This window comes from Haemorhous mexicanus, chromosome 7 (assembly GCF_027477595.1).
Source record: "Haemorhous mexicanus isolate bHaeMex1 chromosome 7, bHaeMex1.pri, whole genome shotgun sequence".
Taxonomy (NCBI): Eukaryota; Metazoa; Chordata; class Aves; order Passeriformes; family Fringillidae; genus Haemorhous; species Haemorhous mexicanus.
Window position 1 is genome coordinate 31333663 of NC_082347.1, and position 22403 is coordinate 31356065.

General features: G+C 42.2%; 1 protein-coding gene across 1 annotated transcript in view; it reads left to right on the plus strand.

Moving 5' to 3' along the window:
- Positions 1–22403, plus strand: part of SORCS3 (sortilin related VPS10 domain containing receptor 3) — a 180275-nt gene that overhangs the window by 22124 nt on the left and 135748 nt on the right. Inside the window, exon 3 of the mRNA XM_059852291.1 lies at positions 19507–19606. Within this exon, the coding sequence (XP_059708274.1) occupies positions 19507–19606 (100 nt within the window). The remainder of the gene's footprint in view (positions 1–19506; positions 19607–22403) is intronic.

Genomic DNA, 22403 nt, shown 5'->3' on the forward strand with positions numbered 1-22403 from the left:
ATAATTAGCTTTGGGTGACACATGTCAGGGGAAGAGCTTGGTGCCATGCTTCAGGAGCTGTGGCTGGTAGGGCTTTATGGTGCCTGGCACATCATGAGGGTCACTTGTCACTTGTCCCTTGGCTGAGTGGACAGGGGAAGGTTGGTGCCATGTGGGAACTGTTGGAATGTGGTGACTGGTTGCCTTTGTTGCTTTTCTCCAGTCTACAGACCCTGCAGAGAGCATCTTGAGAAAGCCCCACCTGGCAGTGTGCCCTCTTTTGCTTCTGCATCTGGAAACAATCTTTTTTTTTGACCAAGTGTAAGTTGACATCAAAGATGTTTTCACTTCTCTCAAAGGTTATTATTTTAAAGGGCAAATAATGCCCAGAGCAGAATTTTACTGTTCCCTCTGTATTTTTTTCTGGTGACAAGCTGATTACTTTTCCTGCTGTTTTATTTTCCTGTTTTTGCTTTTCCCTGAACTTCCAACTGCCATGAAAACTCCCAAGTGGTTTTTGCCCAAATGCATGCAGGTGAGCTTTTAAATGTGAATTGCTCGGTAGATAAATGAGGATCAGTTGCTATATTTAATTATGCAGTCTCCTGTAATGTGTCTCCAACAAGCATTCATCTTATGGATAGTAATTATTCTTAGCATGCCCATCTGAGCAAGATTATGCTTTGGTAATTGGTTTTGAATCCTATATCCATTTTATTTTAAGCAGCACTCACTTTAATCCTTTCTATCAATGTTTGGGGATTGAAAGTGAGGTGAGCATGTGGCAGGAGCGAGGGAAGGATTTCTCTTTTTCTTTGTTAGGAGGCTGCCAAGCTGACATGGTAGCAATGGAGGGTTGTTGGTGGTGGTTGATGATGACAAACAGGCTGCTGGCTTGTTTGTGTTCACACTGATACTCTGCACAGTGAGGATGCCCAGGCAGCTTGTGCAGACCTTCCTGCTGTGGCTGGTCCTGGAGCTGCAGTGGAAGTGTGAGGCGCTTCTGCCACACTGATGACACCACTGTTACTCACCTGCAGTGGAAGTGTGATGATTTCTCTTTGTGGCTTATGTATAGACCAATGTCCTGGCAACCTTGGGCAGCAGATGGTCAAATAGCTCTTTTTATGCTTTTGAAATGGAAGTTTTGATCCCCCAGCTAAGTACCTGTGTCTAACAGATCTGAATGTAACCTAGCAAAGTGGTTGTTTTGTGGCTTTATTTTCTTTTTCTATGCTTATTTGATCTTGCTGGTCACACTGGCCATTTTGTTTATGAAAATAAACTCAGACAATGCTTTCTGCAAAGATGAACTGGATATCCCCATGCTCATCTCTCCATTTCTGTTTAGTGGGAAACTGAAGCAGAGGAGTTGACATGATGTTTTCATGATCCTAGTGTGTGTCTCCAGCCAGAGGTAATAACTCTTAATACTGAGGAAAAACAAAAAAGAAGGAAATGCTCATGGCTGGTTTTATGGCTGCTGACAAAACCCCATGTGGAAGATCTTTGTATTGCCCTGATGTTTTAATATATACCCTCAAACTCAGCATGTTGTAGCCCTTTGCAGTGGATTGTCTCAAATATTTCTGGTGCCTCCAGAGATCTCTCTTTGAAAACCTGTCTGGTAAACTGCTTATTCTTCCCCACTCAGCACAATCCATCTGCAGAGCTATGTGCAAGGACAGGGAGCAGGGAGCTTTTCATTTTCCCCAACTCCCTACCTCCTGACCTGTGCAGTGTTTATGTGGCACTAGACTTGCAGAGTTCTTGTACCAGGGACACATGGCATCCTCTGGTAGGTCATTCCCTTGAGCAAAGGCCATTGTGTTCACACAGCACAGACTATAAACAGCTCTTGGGAGAAACTGAAATCTCTGTTCAAAGGCTGGTTGCTAAAATCCTCAACTCTGCATGAAAAAACAGTCTGGTATACCAGAATAAGCCCTTAGTTCTCTGGAGGAAGAAGAGCTGCTTGCTGAGTACCCACACCATTTACTACTTCCCTTTGCACTCTGCTCATGTCTGTTGCCAGTAACTAGCATGTGTTCAGTCTAAGACAGGTGTTCCCTGAACTAGTTTTGTTAAACCAGACAGATCCAAGTGACTAGTTTGAGTTCCCTATTTCCATTAGGGGTTTAAAAAAATGGCAGCTGTCACATATTATTGCAGATGAGCGTTAAGGTGGTGGTAATTTTGAGTGGCATGATGCATCTAGCTCTTGGTGGGAAAAATAGAATTGTGACAGTAAACTTTGCCATCCATGAAAGGATATTCTTACAAGGATTGATATTCCATTTGCAGAAAGGAATTCATAATTGTTCTTCCTCATACATAAGCAACAACAATGTTCCTACAAAAGGAATGAAAAGGGAGATTAAGAATTCACGTTTTGTGCTCAGGAGAGGCAAGATAGATACATATTTGAGAACATGGGTTTAGCTGTCTGTCCACTGTAAGAAATGATGTCAGGAAACCAAACTTTCATCCTGCCTATCCCATCTTTGTGACTTGGCAAAAGTTGGATGGGTTTAGGGAGTTATTTCTCACTGAGGTCTGCCCTCCATCTAACTTAAACAACAAACAAAGGACGACATTCCATCCTTTTTATTCTTGTTCTTTTAGGCCAAAACAAACTCCACAAGACAGAAGATGAGTTTGGGATGCTGCTAACAGGCAGGGGGGTAACTTTGTCATGCAAGTCTATCTCCACTGAGGGATGAACACTTCATGAATGTAGATGCTAGGATTAGGAATAATTATTAACATCCTGGGGAGGTAAGGACTGGCAAATCAGCATGCCTTGTCAAACCAGCATGTCATCAGCACTAGAGCCAGACAATCTTTCATTTTTATTATATTTGTGACATCTCTAATTTCCTTGGCATAATGCACTTAATCCATAATTATAAAATATGCAACTAGTCCTTGGCTTTGCTCTGTTCTTGTAACATGAGAGTGATTCTGTGTTTTTATTAATTTAACTTTCTATAAGCTAACAGATTGCCATTAAAAAATCCCAGAATTTCTCAACCAGTACAGCTAATAGCTGTATTTCAACAAAGGTCCCAAGGTACATGTTGAACAATAACTAGCACTTCTGTGCCACTTGCAGTTTTTAATTGAATTTCTATCCCATGGATATCATGTCAGAGCCATTCATCTGCTCCAATAAGTCTTCTGATATTAAACAAGTTCTTCCAAGCTATTATTGTAGTACAAATGCTGCTCAAAAGTTGATTTGCATTGCATATACACTGGTCTGGGGAAGGTAATGCAGAGCAGAAGATCTTACCTTGAGTAGGCACAAAGCAATTATTTATGCTGAAATTATCGTACTGTACCTTTCCACTTCTTTTCATGTTGGAATGAGAAGATCTGCTTTTTCTGTCCTGCTTAGAGTGAGACACTGACATTGGAAAAAAAATTTACAGCTCTCAGTCTGGAGTAAATCACTCCTTGTTTCTGAGATGGTGCTCTTGCCTAGAGGCTCTGACTCTTGGAGCTGACTGCAATGGCATGAACTTGGACCAGTCTGTCATGTGGTGGGGTCTGAACAGCTCCAGAATAATCAACTCTGCTGAAACTGTGCTCTTGGGTTTAGTACATGGAACTGAGGGGATCCATGGTCTAGACTTGGCTGTCACCTTAACTCTGCCTTTTTCTTTAGTTTTCTAACCTTTTTTCAAAAGGTAAACCAAATTATTGTGGTTCATGGAAAGAAAAAGTTTAAACTCCAGTTTCCCTCTGCTAGATTCAGAGACTTATGTCTGACAGTGTGTTTATGATACTGAAGCACTACAGTCTATAACTAATGACTCTTTTTTGGGCTCTTCTTACTGAATGGTGTATTTGGCTGATGGCATAGAGTAAACAAAAGCAGGGTGAGGTTTTAAACCAAGTTGGGGAGAGGATCTGCATCACTAAACTGTTCAGGAGGGAAGGTCTGAACTGTGTTTGCTGGCCAGCAGTAAGAAGAAGCAGAGGGAATGTCTTGAATGCTGAAAAAGAAATGAAATACTGTCTGGCAAAGCTCTTGATGGGAGTTTCCTCAGGGTTTGCAACAAGAAGTGCAAGCATGCCATACTAAGCATTAATCACATGGAGATTCCAATGTGCAGAATTAATGGTGATTTTCCCCTCTTCTCTGTTTTCTGTTGATTAGTATACTAAAATGTATTTGGGAATTAATAATTCAGTCACCCGAGAAGTCATAGTGACTCCAAATATCTGAGCTTTGGAGTTGCTACCTCTCAGCTGAAGTTCAGTCTGACAGTCATAATCCTGTCTCCCTCTCTGCTCAAGTCTGAGGGACATGCTTGGATGCACTTAGAGTGTAGGGAATAACTCAACTGGCCTGTTCTTGGTTTGATGTGCCAGTGTCTGCCCTTCAGCATGTTCTCAAGAAGTCCTCAGGAAACTGCTCCTCTGCAGATTACTGGTGTGAGGCAGGTCTGCATGGGGTGCACATTGTGTCAAGGCCCCCAGGCTGCCCACATGTGAAGGGACATTGCTCAGCTCACCAGCCAGAGGTTTCAACTAGGAAGCATTCCATTTTTTATTTTTTTAAAGCATCTTGGGTAATAAATTCTCTTGATGGTGTGCCTATTGTGATGACAAGGTTTTACCTGCACTGTGGCGCAGGGACCAAAGGACATCTGGGTACTGCTGAATGGGCATCACTGGAATCTGTTTCATGCATGAAGAAGCATCTGCCTGAGGGTATCCTGGTGTCCAAAGGTGTAAGCCTTGCTGTAAGCACAACATTTGCTGCATTTCTGTATTTATTTATATCCTGCTTTCTGGATCCATCATCATTCTGGGATGTTCATGGAACAACCCCAGGTTTAGTACTCGCTTGTCTGGATTCAACCTGTTTTCAGTTCCCGCTGAGCTATCCAGGAGGCATTTCAAAGCATGCAACAAAATCCCATTTAGAGCCTGTCTAGAAACCTCGGTGTGAAAAACCCTGCCTCTTTATCTTCCTTGTAAGGTTGCAACTATGATATTAGCTTGTGACAGCAATTATTGATGGTGTCGTTAAGGATGAGATAGAATTCCTGGAAATGCATTTAATATTTTCCCCTTTTTTTTGCTGTGGGGACACTGATAAGTGGTGACAGAATGAGATGTAAAAAAAATAAAAAGAGACAGAGAGAAAGTGGGGGTTAAAGAAACCCAAGTTTATAGTTTGCCCTCATCCATGAGGAAGGGAAAATAATTCATGAAAAACTTTGTGTAATAGAACTATTATAGTGCAATCTTTGCAAAATAATGACTTGTAGCAAAACCCCATTATTATTCATTTTCTCTGTTTTCCCCATCAGTTGTGTAAAGTGTGGACAAAGAAATATCCCCTTTAGAAAGCACTCCCAATGTGCTGTTACAGTTGGCTTGAAAAGACAGCTGCTATTTCACCACACCACTTTGATTATTACAAACACATTGTTTTAAAGCTTAGCAGCTGTGTAATAGTACATGATGCATATGTACACGGTGTTATATCTCTTTCTGTGTTCTCTTTTGGTAATCACTGCACTTAAAGCTCAGTATGAACTTTATTGATCCATGATTGAAGCTCGTTAACACAGACCTATTCTCTTGTATCTGAGTCAAGGACAAATAAATATTTGTGTCTAAAATGGACTCTGGGGGAAGGTTTTTTTGTCTGCATGGACTGTGGTTAATATGGGCACACAGTAGAGGGGTTAAAAGAGGAATTGGGAGAGGGAGGGATGGGGGGAAATGAACTGAGGGAAACTTGGTTAAGATTAGTAGATTTCCTGTAGTGGGAGATCCTCTCACCAGTTTCTATTTTCAACTGCCTGAGTGATGCAGGTTCACTGTGGTGCTCATTTAAAAGTGGATGATGCAGGATGTTCTGAGGAACACACTGTACTCTGTTGAGGCTTCCAGTTTTGGATGGGATGAGTAGTTGCTTTTGGACATATAATAGCTGAGAGCCTAATGTTAGAACATGAGCAATCTGCAGCATACCCAAGGCAGTGCTGTGAATCCAGCAGGTTTCTTGTTCAGATGCCCTTACAGGAACCCTTTAAAGGGACAAAGGTGGGGGAAGAAAATTCATCCATTCTGAGCCACAAGGCACTCATCACTGCTGTGATTCTGTGGAATAAACTGCAGAGATGAACCACTTTTCCTGCATGTTCTTATGCTCGGGGTGTCCATGCGCTGCTAACTGACCTATCAGCTATGACCAAATGCTCATGCTAGAAATCATGGCAACATGTGAATCTCCCTCTTTTGTACCCATATTTCATTTTCTCCACTGTCCTCAGAGTAAAACCTGCAGAGGAGTGCACAGACAAGTCTGCAGAGCTGCCTCTGTGCCAGGTGGTTGATCAGACCCCTGTTTACTGCAGGGGGTTTATTATCAGAGCATTCCTATTCAGCCTGCAGGAAGATTCATTTCCAGAATGTTAAAGCTGATGTTAAACCACGTGCCTTCTGGTAAGACAGCTAAAAGGGATAAGGAAATGGTCAATGATGAGTTGCCACTATTTCCTAATTAATCACAGGCTATTGCAATTTACCTGCTAAAAGACGGGCAACCCTTTATGCTGACATTATCCGTGGGGGACTTAATGGTACCTTCCAGGAGTGTAATATCATGCTTCATTTTGTCATTGGCTTTTGAAGTACCAGGTTGAGTAGAATGAAGAAAAAAAAGCCATTTCTTTCCTGGTCTAAATAACATCACTGGAAGAACTTAAGTGCCCCTGCTTTGAAACCTTCCAGGGGTTCTAATCCTGCTGGGTTAGAGCACAATTAAAGATATGCTTCACAGTTTTTTGAATTTGGATCTAATTTTTTTGGTTTTTAGGTGTAGGTCCGTGGACAGTGCTGTCAGTAACACGAACAACAGTTGGCTGATCACAAGGCTGATACCCTGAGTTAGACTGGAACCCAGGTTCAAGTGGAAAGCATGGCTAAAGGCCCAAAATATACAGTCATAGACTTGAATGGTTGGGTAGACAACTACATGGATGGATTCTGAGCTCTGTCATGGCACAGGGCACAGGACCTCACACAGCCCAATCCATCTGCCATGGACAGGAAAGTGTGGATCTCAGTTTACAGTTTGAAATGTCTTCCTCTATATGAACCTTTGGGAGGTGCCATACTCCAACCTAGGTGGTTGGAACAGCAGCAAAATGTGCCCTCCTTTGTGAAAACCACATAGGAAGCCTGTGGAAAAGTAGGAACCCTGCAGGTCTCCCAAGATAGCTTTCAATACCTTTACTACAACAGAATTATTTCTTCAGTGAACCTTGGAGACTGCACGTTGATTGTTTGTGTTTGAGCCTTTCTATGATTAAATCCAAAGACATAAAGTAAAGCCATGGTGTGTTTAGGAAAAGGACTTGGATCATGGACAGCTTTCTGCTTTCATTTGCACTGATAATATGCAGGGTACTTAGCCCTTCATAAAATTTATTTAGATAAAAGTCAAGCCTTTATGGATAAAAATGTTCTTAGCACACTACTTAGGACTAAGGGCACAGGGATATTTATCCTTGTGTTTCAGGTTCTAAACAAATTATTCCTTCTTCAAACACTTAAAGGAAATATCTGCAATGTAGTACTGGAGCCAATTCTCAGTTTGAGCAATTTTAAGTTGGATCTTTCTCACTATTTCTTGAGTCAACCTGTCAAACTGGAGAGATGACTGGTCTCCCTTTTCTGTCCTTGTGTCTCAGCCTCAGATACCCTCCCTCGTGGGTTTGAAGGGGATGTGCATTTTCTTGTGCTCTGTTTGCTATTCCTTTGTTAAAAAGATAATCACTCAGCTATCACCTGGGGGACTTGCTGATTGACTTTTCAAGCTGCTCCCACTGTATTGATCTTCTGTCTGAAAAGATTCCAACAGGTTTATTCTCCCAAAGGCAAAGTGTTTTGTGTTAGATGAGCTTCTGTGGGCTAAGTGCAAAAGATGACAGGAAAAGGAGGCTTTTCTGGGGTGAAGTTATGCCTGTATGGTGGTTTGAAAGATATTAGGCAGTGATGGTCTTAGGGCATTGCTAGAGTGGGAGTGATCAGCTGTGTGCTTTCTGAGCTGCCCACAACTGGCAAATGTTTGGTGGGGAAGAGGGGGACCCCTGCCCTATGGATCACAGAAATTTATTAAACTTGATGTAAACTGCAAGCTCGCCTTTTTGGAGAGTCTGTATTGATGCATAGACCCCAGTGTCTGCATTTTGAAAACACAGTAGCTGGAGTCAAGGCTGTTAATGCTCATGCTCAGCGAATGAATAAAACTCATACTCAGCCAGTGCTTCTGTGAAATACTTACCTGCAGTGTAGCACTGGATTTAGGAGAGGTGTAATGCACCTGCTGATCTGACTATTGCATAAACCAAGAAGCTGAGTGACAGCTGTCTTTCACTTTTGCACTTATATCCCTGTCCCTGTATTTCTCACCCAAAATTCTTCACTCTTAGGAACTAGGAGAGAATATAATGTCATATAACTGTCTGGATGAGAATGGCCAGAGTCATTTGGGAGCATTCAGAACAACCCTAGCTTCTTGCCTGGGGAGCCAGTTGTATAACCAGGTCACCCTGCAGAGCAAGTGGTGCAGCCTACAGAAGAGCATTGTCAGCTGCATAATCTGGCCTGGAAGCTCCTTCTGTCTGGTGAATTATGATGTCTCTGCTATGCGATGCTCAAAAATGTTATTCCAAAAGGATGGGAGGGTTTGCAGACCCTGTCATGGATATTTCAATGGTAATTGGAATGGATAAGCTTTGAAGGATTCAGGAATGTGCTGATTTTATATTTTATATATTTATTTCTCATATTGAAAGACAACTTGTGCCGGACTCTATTTTGCTGGGAATATGAACACCACAAAATACCTGTTAAGAGTAATATTAGCCTGAGACTTGTGTTCTTTTACGGCTCCAAATTCTGTTTTCTTCTTTAGAAAACTAAATTTGCACTGTTGCTTTGTCTTATATACTCAAGTTTAAACTTTGAGGATTTTCAGAAATGCAGAATCCTCACAAAAGCAAAATTGTGAAATGCTTGCAAAATGCATTACATCCTCTTGGTAATGTTGTTATGAGTCTTTATGTTTATAGATATACACAGATATACTGGGTCCTGGCCTTTATTGTGTAAAATTGTGTAAATCTGCCAATGTGAATCATTCACTTGTACATGATAGGGCCATATTGATTTTAACTAATTGGGGATCTGGTGCTGTCTTGTTAGTACTGGAAAAGTTGCACGTAGGGGCTCTCAGTCATGTTGGGACTGGAGGTAAAGATGTGTTCCTAAGTCTAGAAGGTTCTTTCATTGCCAGTCCCCAGCTGTCTCAGGTGGCTGCATCTCATGAGCTTCAGATTTTTTATTTTTGGGAACAGTAAGTTTCAGTTTTTCCCCAGGAAGCTCAGTTAATGTGAAACTGAGTGCTGAGGAGCCTTGCCTGAGGTCAGGCAGGATTCTGTGGTATTTATGTTCAGATTGTGTGGGTGTGCTGCTGGGGACAGTAGCCTTTGTGGGTCACAAGTAGGGGTAGACATAAGGCTTGTGGGAGAGGGGTCAGCTGAGGTAGGGACTGGAAGGAGCTGCAGGCTGACTGTAAAAGTTGGTTTTGGAATTGTCTGCAATTTTTAATATCTGTGTCTAAGGAACTGGCCTAAACTATCTTTATCACTGTCCTCTTTTTTAATTACATCAGTTTTGCAAAGATTTGCTGATGGTTTGAAAAAATTAACATGCCTTGTGTTATTTTAGAGATGACTCAGGTTCATCTAAATGTCCCCACAGTACTGCCTGCCACTGATGCCAAAACAGGCAGACAGTGTCAGAAGCAAGTTTTGGTAAATCACCTTCCCAGGAGGCATGAGTGGACACACGTGTGCATCCCCAGATGGGAAACTGAGATTTGAGTCACCTGTGCCCCTCTTTAAGAAGGGTATGGTGAGCTTCTCTCAGGGTAGTTTGTATAACCCAGAGTGTGCTTATTCTCTGAGTGGTTGGAAGGAATTTTTTTGTAATCCATATCTACCACAAAAATAGAGAGCTGAGAGAGGGGGCAGTTCCATAGTCTCCCCTTGACATTTTCTTCAAGACACATTTAAGGGAAGTTCCAGTTTAAATATGCACAGAATAGTGTAGCTGTTAAATGGAATTTCTAGAACTGCTTCACAAAATCCTACATTCAAAGCACCCCCTTTTGCTATAAAATAATGCAAATTAAAATGATTAGCTACTTCAGAGAATCGTTAGAGAAGCATTTTTAGCTATAGTAATAAAAGTAGAAAAGGGCCTGGGAAGGGCCTTGTTTCTAATTAATTATCTAATTAATATCTGATTAATTAACGAGGCTTTGTCATCAAAGCTGTCTTTTATCTTTGAGGCTATTAAAGTGTCCTCTAGACCAAATTTCTTGAATATGTGTTGATAAGGCCATCTTTGCTGAGTCAGTCAAGTGCTTGGAATCAAATCAATATGCTGCCTTATCAGGGATGCATAAAACACCTCTTTGGAAAATTAGAATACATCAGAATCAAGAACATGATAAATATGTCAGATCTTATAGACAGTATGAATGGAAAATGAGTAATGATGAAGTGTAGTTCTTCAGAGCTGTAAAGAAGTAAGGCTATTACATAGACTTTACAGTAGTGAAACAACCAGAGCAGGAAAAGCAGAGGCCCTTGGAAAGCCAGACTCTCTAAGCTCCAGGCTGCCCCTGAGTCAAGGTGGCTGAACTCCATCTTGGGGTGTGTCTGCATCTCATTTGATGAGGTTCTGTGAGGTACCATTTCTACCAGCAAGCATCAGCTTTCCTGGCCACAGAAGGATTGCCAGTTCATCAGGGGTATAACAGGACAAGCATGCAATGAAGGGAAGAGCTTATCCCACCTTTTGAGGAGAAGCCATTTCACATTTTATCAGGTCTCTGTTTATATTCTTTATGCTGCCAGCAACTGTTGGGAAATCCATATCATGATTCTCTGCTTATCTCTGCTCTCTTCATTTTGTAATGTGATAAATTGTGTAAGTCACAGTGGAGTCCTGATACCATTGGGCACCTGCTTATAGTAGTAATTCTCATACAGGTATAGAATAATAACATTTAAAATGTAGAGCACTAGAACATTATAATAAATTGTGAACTTTTGATCTCAGTCAGGATGGCTGAGGTCCTTCCCTGTCATTTGTACTGCCAGCTCAGTGCATGCAATTTTCTAACCCATTTATGGTGGACACACTTTGCTTTGTGCTAGTTGTGCATTGGTTGCTCTGGTCTCTTTTTACTCTGAAGGGTGGAAGACACTTGAAGAGAGCAATATATCCTCATCTATCTTAGGGTGAATAAAGCATCCTCTTAGTTTACAGTTTTTGTCTATAGGTACAAAAAGAAAATGTGGACAGGATTGTGAGCTAGATATAGCTAGTTTGTTGGTGGCTAAATTTAAGATTAAATAAATGGCCATGGTAAAAAGAAGATGGAATCTTACAAATGGAGGAGTAGAGTTACTTCAGTTTCACAGTAGGAGGCACCAACCTTTGTTGCTTTTGTGCCTGCTTATTCTGGGCTTATTATTCAGCAGCAGAGTATAAAATAAGGCTGAGTAACCACTACACCTGCAGCCTGCTTGCTCTGATCAGGTTCCCAGGTTCTCTGAAAGGATTCTTTACTATGGGCTTTTATAGTACAGGCTCTAGCCTACCATCAGGTGTTAGGATCCATCAGCTTGGCTGGGTTTTTTTCTGCTTCAGAGCAGAGTTTGCCATTCTTTGGTAGATGCAAAATGTTGAGGCAGCTTCAGAGCTGCCTTTAGCCAAATCTGTGTCACACAGTGGCTGAGGTATAGTGCCTCTAAATGTCCCAGAGCAGGAAATGCCACTCTGGTGCTCAAGGTGGTTTTTTTGGTTGATCTGGTTCTGCTTTGCCAAGCATCCCTCACGTTTTCTGCCATTATACCTATTTTCTGCAATCCCCTTGCCCTCCCTCTTCGTGTTTCAAAAGAGGGTCTTGCTTCTTCAGTTGGTTCTACAAAATATTTTCGATCTGAAACTACTTCTACTTTTCCACAGAAATGGTGTATCTGAAGGTAAGGTGCAGAGAAGAGCAGGGACTGGGGAAGGACACCCTGTTTTCTGATGGTCAATGCTAGTTAGGCACCCTGTGTCATGATCTGGGAGTTCAGTGATTGCTGGGCATATCTAAACCATCACTGTGTTCCTACAGGACAGGGGCAAGCACCATGCAAACATATGGCTTTCAAGTTAGTCCCTACCATCCCTGTAGGGTTAATACACAAAATCTGGATCTCCACAGACTGTTCATGCCCATCTGAGTAGTCATCTCTGCCAGGAAATGACTGGTGTGAACAGCCCCCCTGCCCTGTGTGTTGGTGATCAAATGAAATGCTGATGAGCAATCAGTCACTAGAAATGTGACTGATATTTGCAACTCCTGTGTTTTATTTGCCATAAATCCGGAGGTGGAATATTCTGTATCCTTTTGGTAAACCTTGGAGACATCCAGTGTCCTCCCAAAGGCTCATATGGAATAAACAAAAGAGGATATCTTTCCTGTAAAAAAATAAAGAGATTAGTCCAACAATAAAGGGAGAAAAATAAAGAGGAAGCCAATGTTCCTAGTTATCTCTTCTCACCTTCATTTTGAACTGTGAATCACAATGACTACTGCATCATGGCAGCTCATTTTTCCTTGCCAGTCACCACTCTACATTATAGATGGAAATTTATCAGCAAAGGTCATCTTCAAGTTTTTTGGATGTTTGGTGGTGGGAATCACCATTAATCAAAAAAAAGGGGGTGGAGGGAGGGTGCTGGGATCATAATAGTAATTGAGGTGGATATTCTACTGTTTACATGACATGCAAACTAAAAGTAAAAAAAAAAGGATTTTTTTTCAAGAGACATTACTAAAAATATGATCTGCTTGAGCATCTTTTTCCCCAGTGGGATCTCTGGTTTTAGACACTTTTGAAACTTTATGGAACTGAAAGTCATAGAACTGATGGGTTCCAGAAGCATTGAGAATGTAAAACCTTGTGTATGGTGGCAGAAAGTGGTTTTATTTGGATTGTGTTAAATACTCTGGGTCTATGCTGATATACTTGGATAGCTGGGTTTTTATTGCAGGAAGATTGTTAAAGATTGGTCCCTGAGGCATCCATGACAAAAGATGTAATTGGACTAGTAAAACTAGTCATAGAATGATCAGAGGCATGAACAGCTTGTACAAGGAGTGGCTGAATAAACAGGGAGTCTTGAGACAGGAAAAAAAAAAATCTGTGGAGAATATGACAACAATCAGTGAAATCACAAATGGAAGCATGGGGCTCCATGGTTTTGTGCTTGTTAAATGGTAGCAGTTAAAACAAAAGGGAGCCTCTCCATACAGCACAGAGCTGTGGTGTTTACTACCATGTGATAGAGAAGTTGCCAGAAGCTTCCCTGTGGGATTAGACAGATTTATGGAACTAAAAGCCCACTGATGACTCTTGCATGCAAAGGCATCATCTTCAATTTAGGAAGTCTGTGATATTGCTGTAGGCTGGGACATTACACCAGGAAGCAGCACCACGTGCTTGCTTGAATTCTGTTCACTTCCCCAGATTTTCATTGTGGCCCTTAGTTTCCTTTAGTAGGATGGAGACAAGGGAGGCAGTTCTTTCTGCTTGTAATTGTAAAATATTCTGGTTTTACATTTATTGCAGTCACTAAACTCATGGTTGGGTAAAAAAAAACTCTCTCAGCAAATGTTTTTCTGTCTTAACTGGCTGATTCAGACTACACACACTGGAACTTCCTTGGTTAGTGAGTAGATTTAGGTCCACAGGGCTTCTGTGGACACTTCTGTTATAAAATGTCCACAGCCAGACTTATGTCAGCTCCAGACAGGGACAGACTAAGAAATAGATTTTGTTTGTTACCTCCATTGATGTCATTTTTGATGCTATCAGATAACAGTACCTGTGGTGTCCTGGCTGTGGGGTTAAAAGGTCATTTGCCATGATCTAGTTGGATGTTTTTGGTTTAGTTTTTTTTTTCTGTTGTTTTTGTTTTGTTTGAGCTTTTTAAATTTGTGGGGTGTTTGTTTGTTTGTGGGTTTTGTTGTGTGTGGGTTTTTTGTTGTTTTTTGTTTGTTTTGAATTTTACTTTATTTTGTTAGTAAAAGTGTCTGTGTGTGTGACCAGGTCAACCAGAGAGCCTTGCAGTGGTAGTAGTGGATCTTTCTGGTCACTGCCTCACTGGACTCCGACTCAGAAGGGGTCTTTTCTGTGTGTCACAGCTTCAGAAGGGCCTTTATCTCAGGGAGGGGAGGAAGGGGAAGAGAAAGAAGGAGACATGTTTCACAAGTGATGGAAGACTGGCTGCCTGAGTTCCTGTGTTGTGCAGTTGGGTTCTTTGCAGTGTATTAATATGTGAGCTGTGTTTGAATGTTTCTCTGCAGCTGGATGTCCAGAGAGATGTGCCTCCTCTCATGTTTCATGGGATTTACTTTTATGCTGCAGCTCTTCTCAGAGCCCTCATAATTGCTCTCCTTTTGCTGGCTCTTGATTTTCATGAAACTTGTAGAAACTTTGCTCCTCTTGGGTTTTTGCTTTTCTGCCAAACTGGGAGAAAATTGGCCAATGAGCAAAAGCAAGTTGTTTGAGGCGTATGGAGAGACAAGCATGCTGCAGGCAGTCAGTGAGTGTTCACTTCACCATCAGAAGTGAAGCAAATATTAATCTGGCACATTCAGGTTGCTCTCTGAAGTGCCCAGATAGCTGGGATGTTCTTCTGCTCGTTGAAGCAGAGCTGTGCCTCCATACAGTTTGCAGTGTGGGGCTGCAGGTATGTGTAGTGGGACTCTGGGCTGGAGATGAATGCATCAGCTTTAGAAAAATCTTAGAAAATGCCTGAAAATCTAAAATCAAAAGCATGATGGCTGCTTCTCCACACAGAGAGCGAGTCACAGCACAGAGGAGAAACTCTCTGACAGGAGGGTTGGTGGAAGAGGTTGATTTTTCATCCCAGTCATTCAGTGCCAGCATTTGCAGCTCTTTTTCTCCTGAGAGAGCGATGCAGGTTTTATAGCCTATCTCCATAGCTGAGTAGCTGAGACTTCAAACCTGCCTTTCTCTGTCTGACAGAGCCCTGACATGGAAAGTGTCACAGAGGAGGAGAACTCCAAAAGCCATTCACATGGCATTCTTTCTGCCTCTCCACACCTCTACTTAAGTCTCTGTGACTGAGAAAGTCTTACCACTATATGAAGTCTGCTGGCTCAGGCCAGTTTGTTGGATTCACAGAGAAGTTCAGGGTCAGATTCAGAGGAACAAGATGGATTTTGTTAGCTTGTGTGCTCTGACTTTGACCTGGTTTTTGCCTGGTTGTATCCCTTGCACCTTGCTCTGCCAGACTGGGGGAGGTTGCAGTGATGGTTTAAACACATCCTAGCCTGTCACAGGAGGGCAATGGAATCAAGCAGATGGTTTTTTCCCACCACTGTTTAAAACACAATATAATTATGGGAGAACTTGCAGTATACCAATAAAGCACTAAATTATAAACCTTACTTTTCAAAATGGAATATGCAGAATTTGGTGAGGAGCAAAAGTCTGATGCAGCCTAGACCCTCAAGGTCGTCATCAGAAATAGAGACAAACCCATACTATTACAGAAATGGGGGACAAAACTCATGAATTGGGTTTATGCAGGATTGTTATATATGACCAGAGTCTATTCCACATCACAGAATCAATTAGGTTGGAATAGACCTTTGAGATCAACGAGTCCAATCTGTGACCCAATACCACCTTGCCAACTACACCATGACACCAAGCTCTCTTAGAACACCTCCAGGGGTGCTGGCTCCACCATCCTTCTAGGCAGTCTGTTCCAATATATAATCAGCCTTTCTGTGAAGAAATTCCTCCTGATGTCCAGCCTGAACTTCCCATGACACAGCATGAGGCCATGTCCTCTTTTTCTATCATATGGGAGGAGAGGCTGATCCCCAGCTCACTATACCACTCCTTTCAGGCACTTGTAGAGAGTGATAAGGTCACCCCTGAGTCTCCTTTTCTCCAGGCTGAACAACCCCAGCTCCCTCAGCCTCTCCTCCCCAGGACTTGTGTTCCAGACCCTTCACCAGCTTCGTTGCCCTTCTCTGGACTCCAGCACCTCAATGACTTTCTTGAGTGAGAGGCCCAGAACTGGACACAGCACTCAAGGTGTGGCCTCACCAGTGCTGAGTGCAGGGGAGCAATCACTGTAATGTTCCTAGTCCTGCATTGAAAGAGTTTCTGTGCTGCCAGCAGTGTACTGAGGAGCATTTTATGAAAGCATTGTTAAAAACACTTTCATGTATACACGTGTGTGTGGTTAGAAGAAATATGCAAATAACAGCTGAAACTAAAGGCAGTAACAACATTCCAAAATGATGAGATTCCAGGCATGGCTTCAGTGGAGCAACTTGGAGGAGAACCAGGTAGGCAGGATCAGTTTGTCATTAAAGCCCCTAAACAAAGTTAGTGCAGGCTTTTTGGGTGTGACTCATGGAAACCGTGTTTTACATCACTGAGTCTTTTGTCATTGTGATATAACTGCAACATTTCTTCCCCTCCACTACTTTAGTGATGTGCTTGGAAGGGGATCAAATTGTGACCAAAAGAATGGGAGAGAATATGGTATCCAGTCTGCTTGTATTGCCAAGCAACTGTAAGGATGTATGGCTAGTTAATTTGGAATTAGAAGTAATTAGTACAGGAGAAGGGTTCATGTTAAGATTAAAAGCTGACTCAAAACTTTTCTGTTCCACCTGTGGGTCGCATCTCTTTAAATGTTCAGGCTTGGGTAACTAAAATTAGCAGACAACTTTTTTTTTTTAAATGCTTGTTTTCTAATTAGGCAATTTGGTGGTAGAGTTGAGCCTCACATGATTGCAGAAGCTGAAATGCCTAATTGTAGGTGCCTGCTTTTGAAAAAATAATCCATTACCTATGCAAGCTTTCAGCTTCTTCATCTCTAGAATAGAGATAGTGTTTCCCAGTATGGCTTTTGGGACTTTGTTAGTGTGAATGGATTAGCACAAGACAAAAGCTTTAGATTTTTTGGCCAGAAAAAGTGTCATGGAAATACAGTATATTATTGTGATATCCTTTGAGATGTTTCTGTGAAGCCAGTGGAGACTGTCAGGATAATAAAGAAAACCTCTGAGAAGCTAACGAAATAATGATCCTACTTCCTTTCTAGCTATCCTTTGAAAGGGCAAATGCAATGAGTGAAAATGGTTTAATGAGAAAGAGTCATTAGGGCACCCAGCCTGCATCTTCAGAAGTGTGAAAGCATTTTGGGAGATCTTAAAATTACTCAGAGAACAAACGCAAAGTAGCTCTCTCAGAATATTAAACTGTTATTTGTATTCTCTTTTAATGCTGATTGAAACCAGTGATCTCTTTCACTGCCTGGTGGCTGGTACATGTGTAGTCACAAAAGTGGCTTGTTCATAGCAGCAGTGCTGTTGGAAGGGTAAGATCAAGGAAGTACCTCTGCTCGCCTCTCTCTGTTATCCTCTGCTTAGAGCTTACTGTTACCTGAGCATTCCTGACCTGTTGAATTTGCATTTATAGGAGGCCTCATGTACTGGAATTAATTGTCCTGGATTATTCAGTTTCATTAATAAAGCTGCTTCAGTTTCGAGATTGGCTGGAGAGGGAAAGCTGCTATTATGTCTTTGTTTGATATTGATACCTAGTGAGACAAGAGCTTCAGATACTTTGGGTGGGAAAATTCTATGAAAATACAGCACATTATTGTCATATTCTTTGGGGTACCTGTGTGAAGCCCAGTGGGTGATACTACTATGCATTAGTACACCGGAGTGGTAAGTGCAAATGGAGCTAGTATTAGCTCTATTTTTAGATTAAAGGAAGTTGTTTGAGACTTGAAGCACCTTGGCTGGTGACTGTTCAAAGGAGAAAGGCTGGTTCAACATACTCAAGGAAAGAAGGACTTTACAAAGTATTTAGAAATTAGCCTTGAAGGATGCACTGAAGGAAATGCGTTGCAGTCACATCAGTAACAAAGCAAGCTTTTGACTTCATGTTTCCTTCTGCCTGGAAGCCTGAAACCAGCTGGCTGGTTTTGGTTACTCTTGTGTCACCATGGTGTCACTCTAGGCTCCACTAGCAGCAAGGAAAGCGGCAGAGCTGGATGCAGGCTCTGGCATTGCTCAGTTTCTCCAACCACTGTTCATTGTGATGCCAGAAGTGGCTTGGGCTATTTCTCTGCCAGACAGAAAAGGAGTAGAGGATTGGTCTCAAGAAGAACCATGAAGCTGCGAATTCTAGAAGCTTGTTGAACTTAGAAAACCAAATTACTGGAGATCAGTACTGGGAAAAGCACAGAATTGTTGCATGTTCTCTGATCATCTCTCTAGTAAAAAGCATTATTAGAGAGGAGGGCAGGGACCATGGATTCTCATCCTAATAAAATTGTACATATGTCCAGGTAGGCGTTTGATGAGGACCTTTCCTTGTCCATCTGCTGAGGGCTGTGTTTGCTCTCTCCATGTGACAGAAGCCAAGTTGGGCTGGGAGCCAGGCTCTCCCCACTGTTTGCATGGGGTGGGGGGGCTTTTCAGGCAGGGTCTGACACCTCTCCCTCCTAAAGTCAGCTGGTGCTGAGCACTCTTCTGGTGTGGGATCCTGTACTGATGTGGCTGTTGGGTTGTTCTGGTAGGAAAAATCTTGTTTGTTAGGAAAACAAAGTATGCAAACAGTAGAGAAACGAGCAGGGCAGTGAGGTTTCAAGCATGCCCACAAATGAGGAGGAGGACACCACAGAAAACCCTCTGTGACGAAGCAGCCCTTTTCCCCAGTCACGAATGGGTAATGCCACCCCCAGATCATCTGCTCCTCTGGGTGGGATTTGCCAGTGTAGGGGCCTGAATCTGTCTCTGTAAGTCAGAAAAATTAAATGCCTGGCCCAAAGTAGAATGGGGGTGACTGAGGACTCAAGATGCCAGTTTAGGCACATTTTTATCCAGACATGAGTTCAGCTGTTACAATTCTGATCCACATTTGGATCCTCATCTTAAGTCAAAAATTAACCTACCTAAATAAAACTGTTGTTGTTGGGTTTAATTTGGATTCTTATGTTGGATTTGTCTGTAGAGAGAATTTGTACTAAAGGTGCTGCTGATATCAGCGTCCTCTTATGTGCAGGTACCGTTTGCAATCCCATACTGGCACATGAGGGCAGAGCCTACCCCCAAAGTCCACCTGCATGGGAGCACCACAGCTCCCCAGATATGTACAATCAATGAATTCAGCGACAGACATTCCCCCTAAGGACTCAAGTTTTCTTCTCTTTTCTGCTGGCCACCCTTAATGAAACCTTAAGTCTTGTGTTTTAATCATAATAATGGTCAAACTGTAACTTGGAGCATCTGTGCACACAGTCACTCCCTTCCCCTGAGCTCTAATAACCACATAAACTCTTTTTGTCTCCTCTTTTCTCCAGGTCAACAGACTATGGCACTACTTATGAAAAGCTAAATGACAAAGTAGGCCTGAAGACTGTGCTGAGCTACCTATATGTCAGTCCCACTAACAAGAGGAAGGTAAGGGAGAGCCATTACACTGGTAGCTATAGAAACAAAATGACAGCATTCTAAGAGGAATTATGATCCTGAAGTGAAATCTGTTGGTAATTCGAAAGAGCTTTAATTTGCTCTCTAAGTTGCAGTGGTGCAATTCCATGGAATCCCATAGAACTGACCCTGCATTACTTGGGATGGTGATGAAGGACTTAATTCCCTTCTGAATTTGCTGGAGAAGTAAAAAGGTTGCTTTTATTTGCTTCTGACTGTTACAACTTTAAAGAGCTCACTCAAATATTTTTGGGTTTCTTGCTTACACTGGCTTTGGCTATTATGCATCTCCCTGCTTTGTGTCTCATTATTAGAAATACTGAGTAAGAGGCATTTATTTCTGCATTTGACTCTTTTTCCCCACATTTGGAGGTAAAGATGTAAATGACATTTTCTTTGGTTGCATCATGTAAGGGGGCTGAGAGCAGAATATGCCTGTGAGAGTGGGTGGAAGACCTACAATTTGATTTGGTTGTGTAGGAGAGAAGATGAGGTCACAGCTTTCCAACCCCCTGCTCACTCTTCCCACGTGATGCAATTAGGGCTGCAGCTGGCTCACACAAGCACAGCCCAGGAACTGCTACTCAGTGCCTTTTTGCTTTAAAATTATTGCCTGTGTTGATTCAGGGGAGCTAGTGGGACAAAGATGCTTTCAGCTACCCACAGAAATCAGCGTGGGAGGGCTGCAGCACGAAGATAATTGCTGACAGTGAAGTTGTGCTTGGCCAGTGTAGAGGCCCAGTGCAATATATTTGGCTTGATCAGTTCCAAACTGGCCATATCCTGTCTCCATCAAAAGATTTCCAAACTAGTAACTCGCTACTGGTACTGTTCTGGTTATGACTGTTGTGTTTTCTATCACTGGTCAGTGTGCAGATGTTTTGGAGCTGATGTTTATTCCAGTGTATGCAACCATAGGGTAGACATAGCTCTGGTTACTAAGTGTGTTTGGATGTACAGGAAAAATAAAGAATGCAGGGGCCACAGGTTGGCTTATATTTTTCCTGATGCAGGAGCTGAATTATAGTGACAATTACCTTGACTTTTTTTTTTTCCCCTGAGCAAAACAGATTAAGATGTTTTGTAGTGAGTTTTCCTGGCCTTCACACCCATCCTCTATCCAGTATGGGGGGCAATGAAGAGTTAATTCTTCTTCATTCTGTTTCCAAAGCAACTCTGCCCACCCAAAAGCACAGGCAATATGCTCAGTTACAAATCCTACGTCACTGGTGTAAAGACTCCCTCACAAATCACAGTGCAAGGATATATTATTATCTTCTAGCAATTTCTCAGGCTACTGAGCTTTACAGATTAGGAGTCTTTTTTTTTTTTTTTTAATTAAAACCACCCACATTTCATCCTATAGTGGCATATAGGCCTATCTTTACCTGCTGTTTATTTATTTGAGATTAGAAATTTAAAAGAAATTTTTTGGTTTTCTGTCTCAAGGAAATGATTTTCAGACCTATTTGTGCCCTTCTCATACTTTCTGAAAAATCTTATGAAATGTAGAGTCAAGCTGTAAGGAAAACTCAAAGGAAACTAGCTTCAGTGCTGGCTGCTGTGGGAACAACTTTCTTCCATTCTTGCTACCTCTGCTAAATATATGAGCACTGTTTCTGTGCGTGCTTAAACAGCTGCTGTGACTGAACTCTGCCTTCTTAACCATCAAAGCAATTCCAGACATTCATGTAGCACTTGAGAAATGTCTGAACAAGGTGTCACTGGACCAGAACATCTGAAATTTTTCAAATTCAGGTGTCGGTTTGTTGTCCACCCACTCCTCTTACAGATTCTTGAGGTTATGCACTGCAAAAACTGCACTAGGGTTGTAGTCTTCTCCCAGTCTCTCTGGGTGAATATTATTCCTGTGGCATGGGGAGTAAGCAGAATGGTTTTGCTGAGCTCCTGAGGACAGCTGCCAATACTGAATCACAAAGCAGTAGGTGGATCCCAGTAGAAAAAGCCGTGGTCCCTTGTAGTTCACCTCCAGCAGCAGAAGTGCTGCCTTGTTGAGCATGATGCAGGGGTCTCTTGTGAGCTGCAGAAGGGGTCTTTGCTTGAGGCAGTAAGTGGGAGGGAGGGACCGGCAGTAACACATGCACGGAGCCTGTGTCACACATGAGCCATGCAGACCTCTCCAGGCAAGGAGTTTTCTCCTGAGGCACTCACTGCCAGGCACTGGTTGGAGCCTGCCTGCCAGGTAGCCCCTGTCGATTTCTGATGGGTTTGCACATTGCTGCTGGCCCTGTCTGCTCATTAGTGCTCAGAGGATTAGCGCTTACTTGGAGGAGGAGAAAAGCTTTCCATACATTCATTCCTAATTGATTTACTAGTGAGAAGGATAATTACTGCTCAGCTACCCTGCAGAACTACAGTGGGAATTACCTGTCAGATTTCTTTGAAGACCCAAAATGCCTCTTTTCAGCTGTTAAATAGGAATTGTGTTCAGCCAAATGCCAGTTATATAAACATCATTTACCTGAATTGTGGCATAACCCTGGGCTCAGTTATGAGGCACAGGGATTTAAAAGCTGGCATTTTTCTTTCTTCTTTTAAAATAAAAGCCTTTTGTTTCTGATTTCTTTTTTTAAAAAACTTTGGTGGGAATATTTTAATTTTTTTGGCAACCTGTGCTTTATTTCTTGGAGGTCAGATTTAGTCTGTAGCTGTTTCTGGCTTTTACATGTTGCTGCTGAGTGATATCCACCCCACCCTCCTCATGCACAGAGTTAACCGAGGCAGAAAGCAAAGACTGAGCTGAATT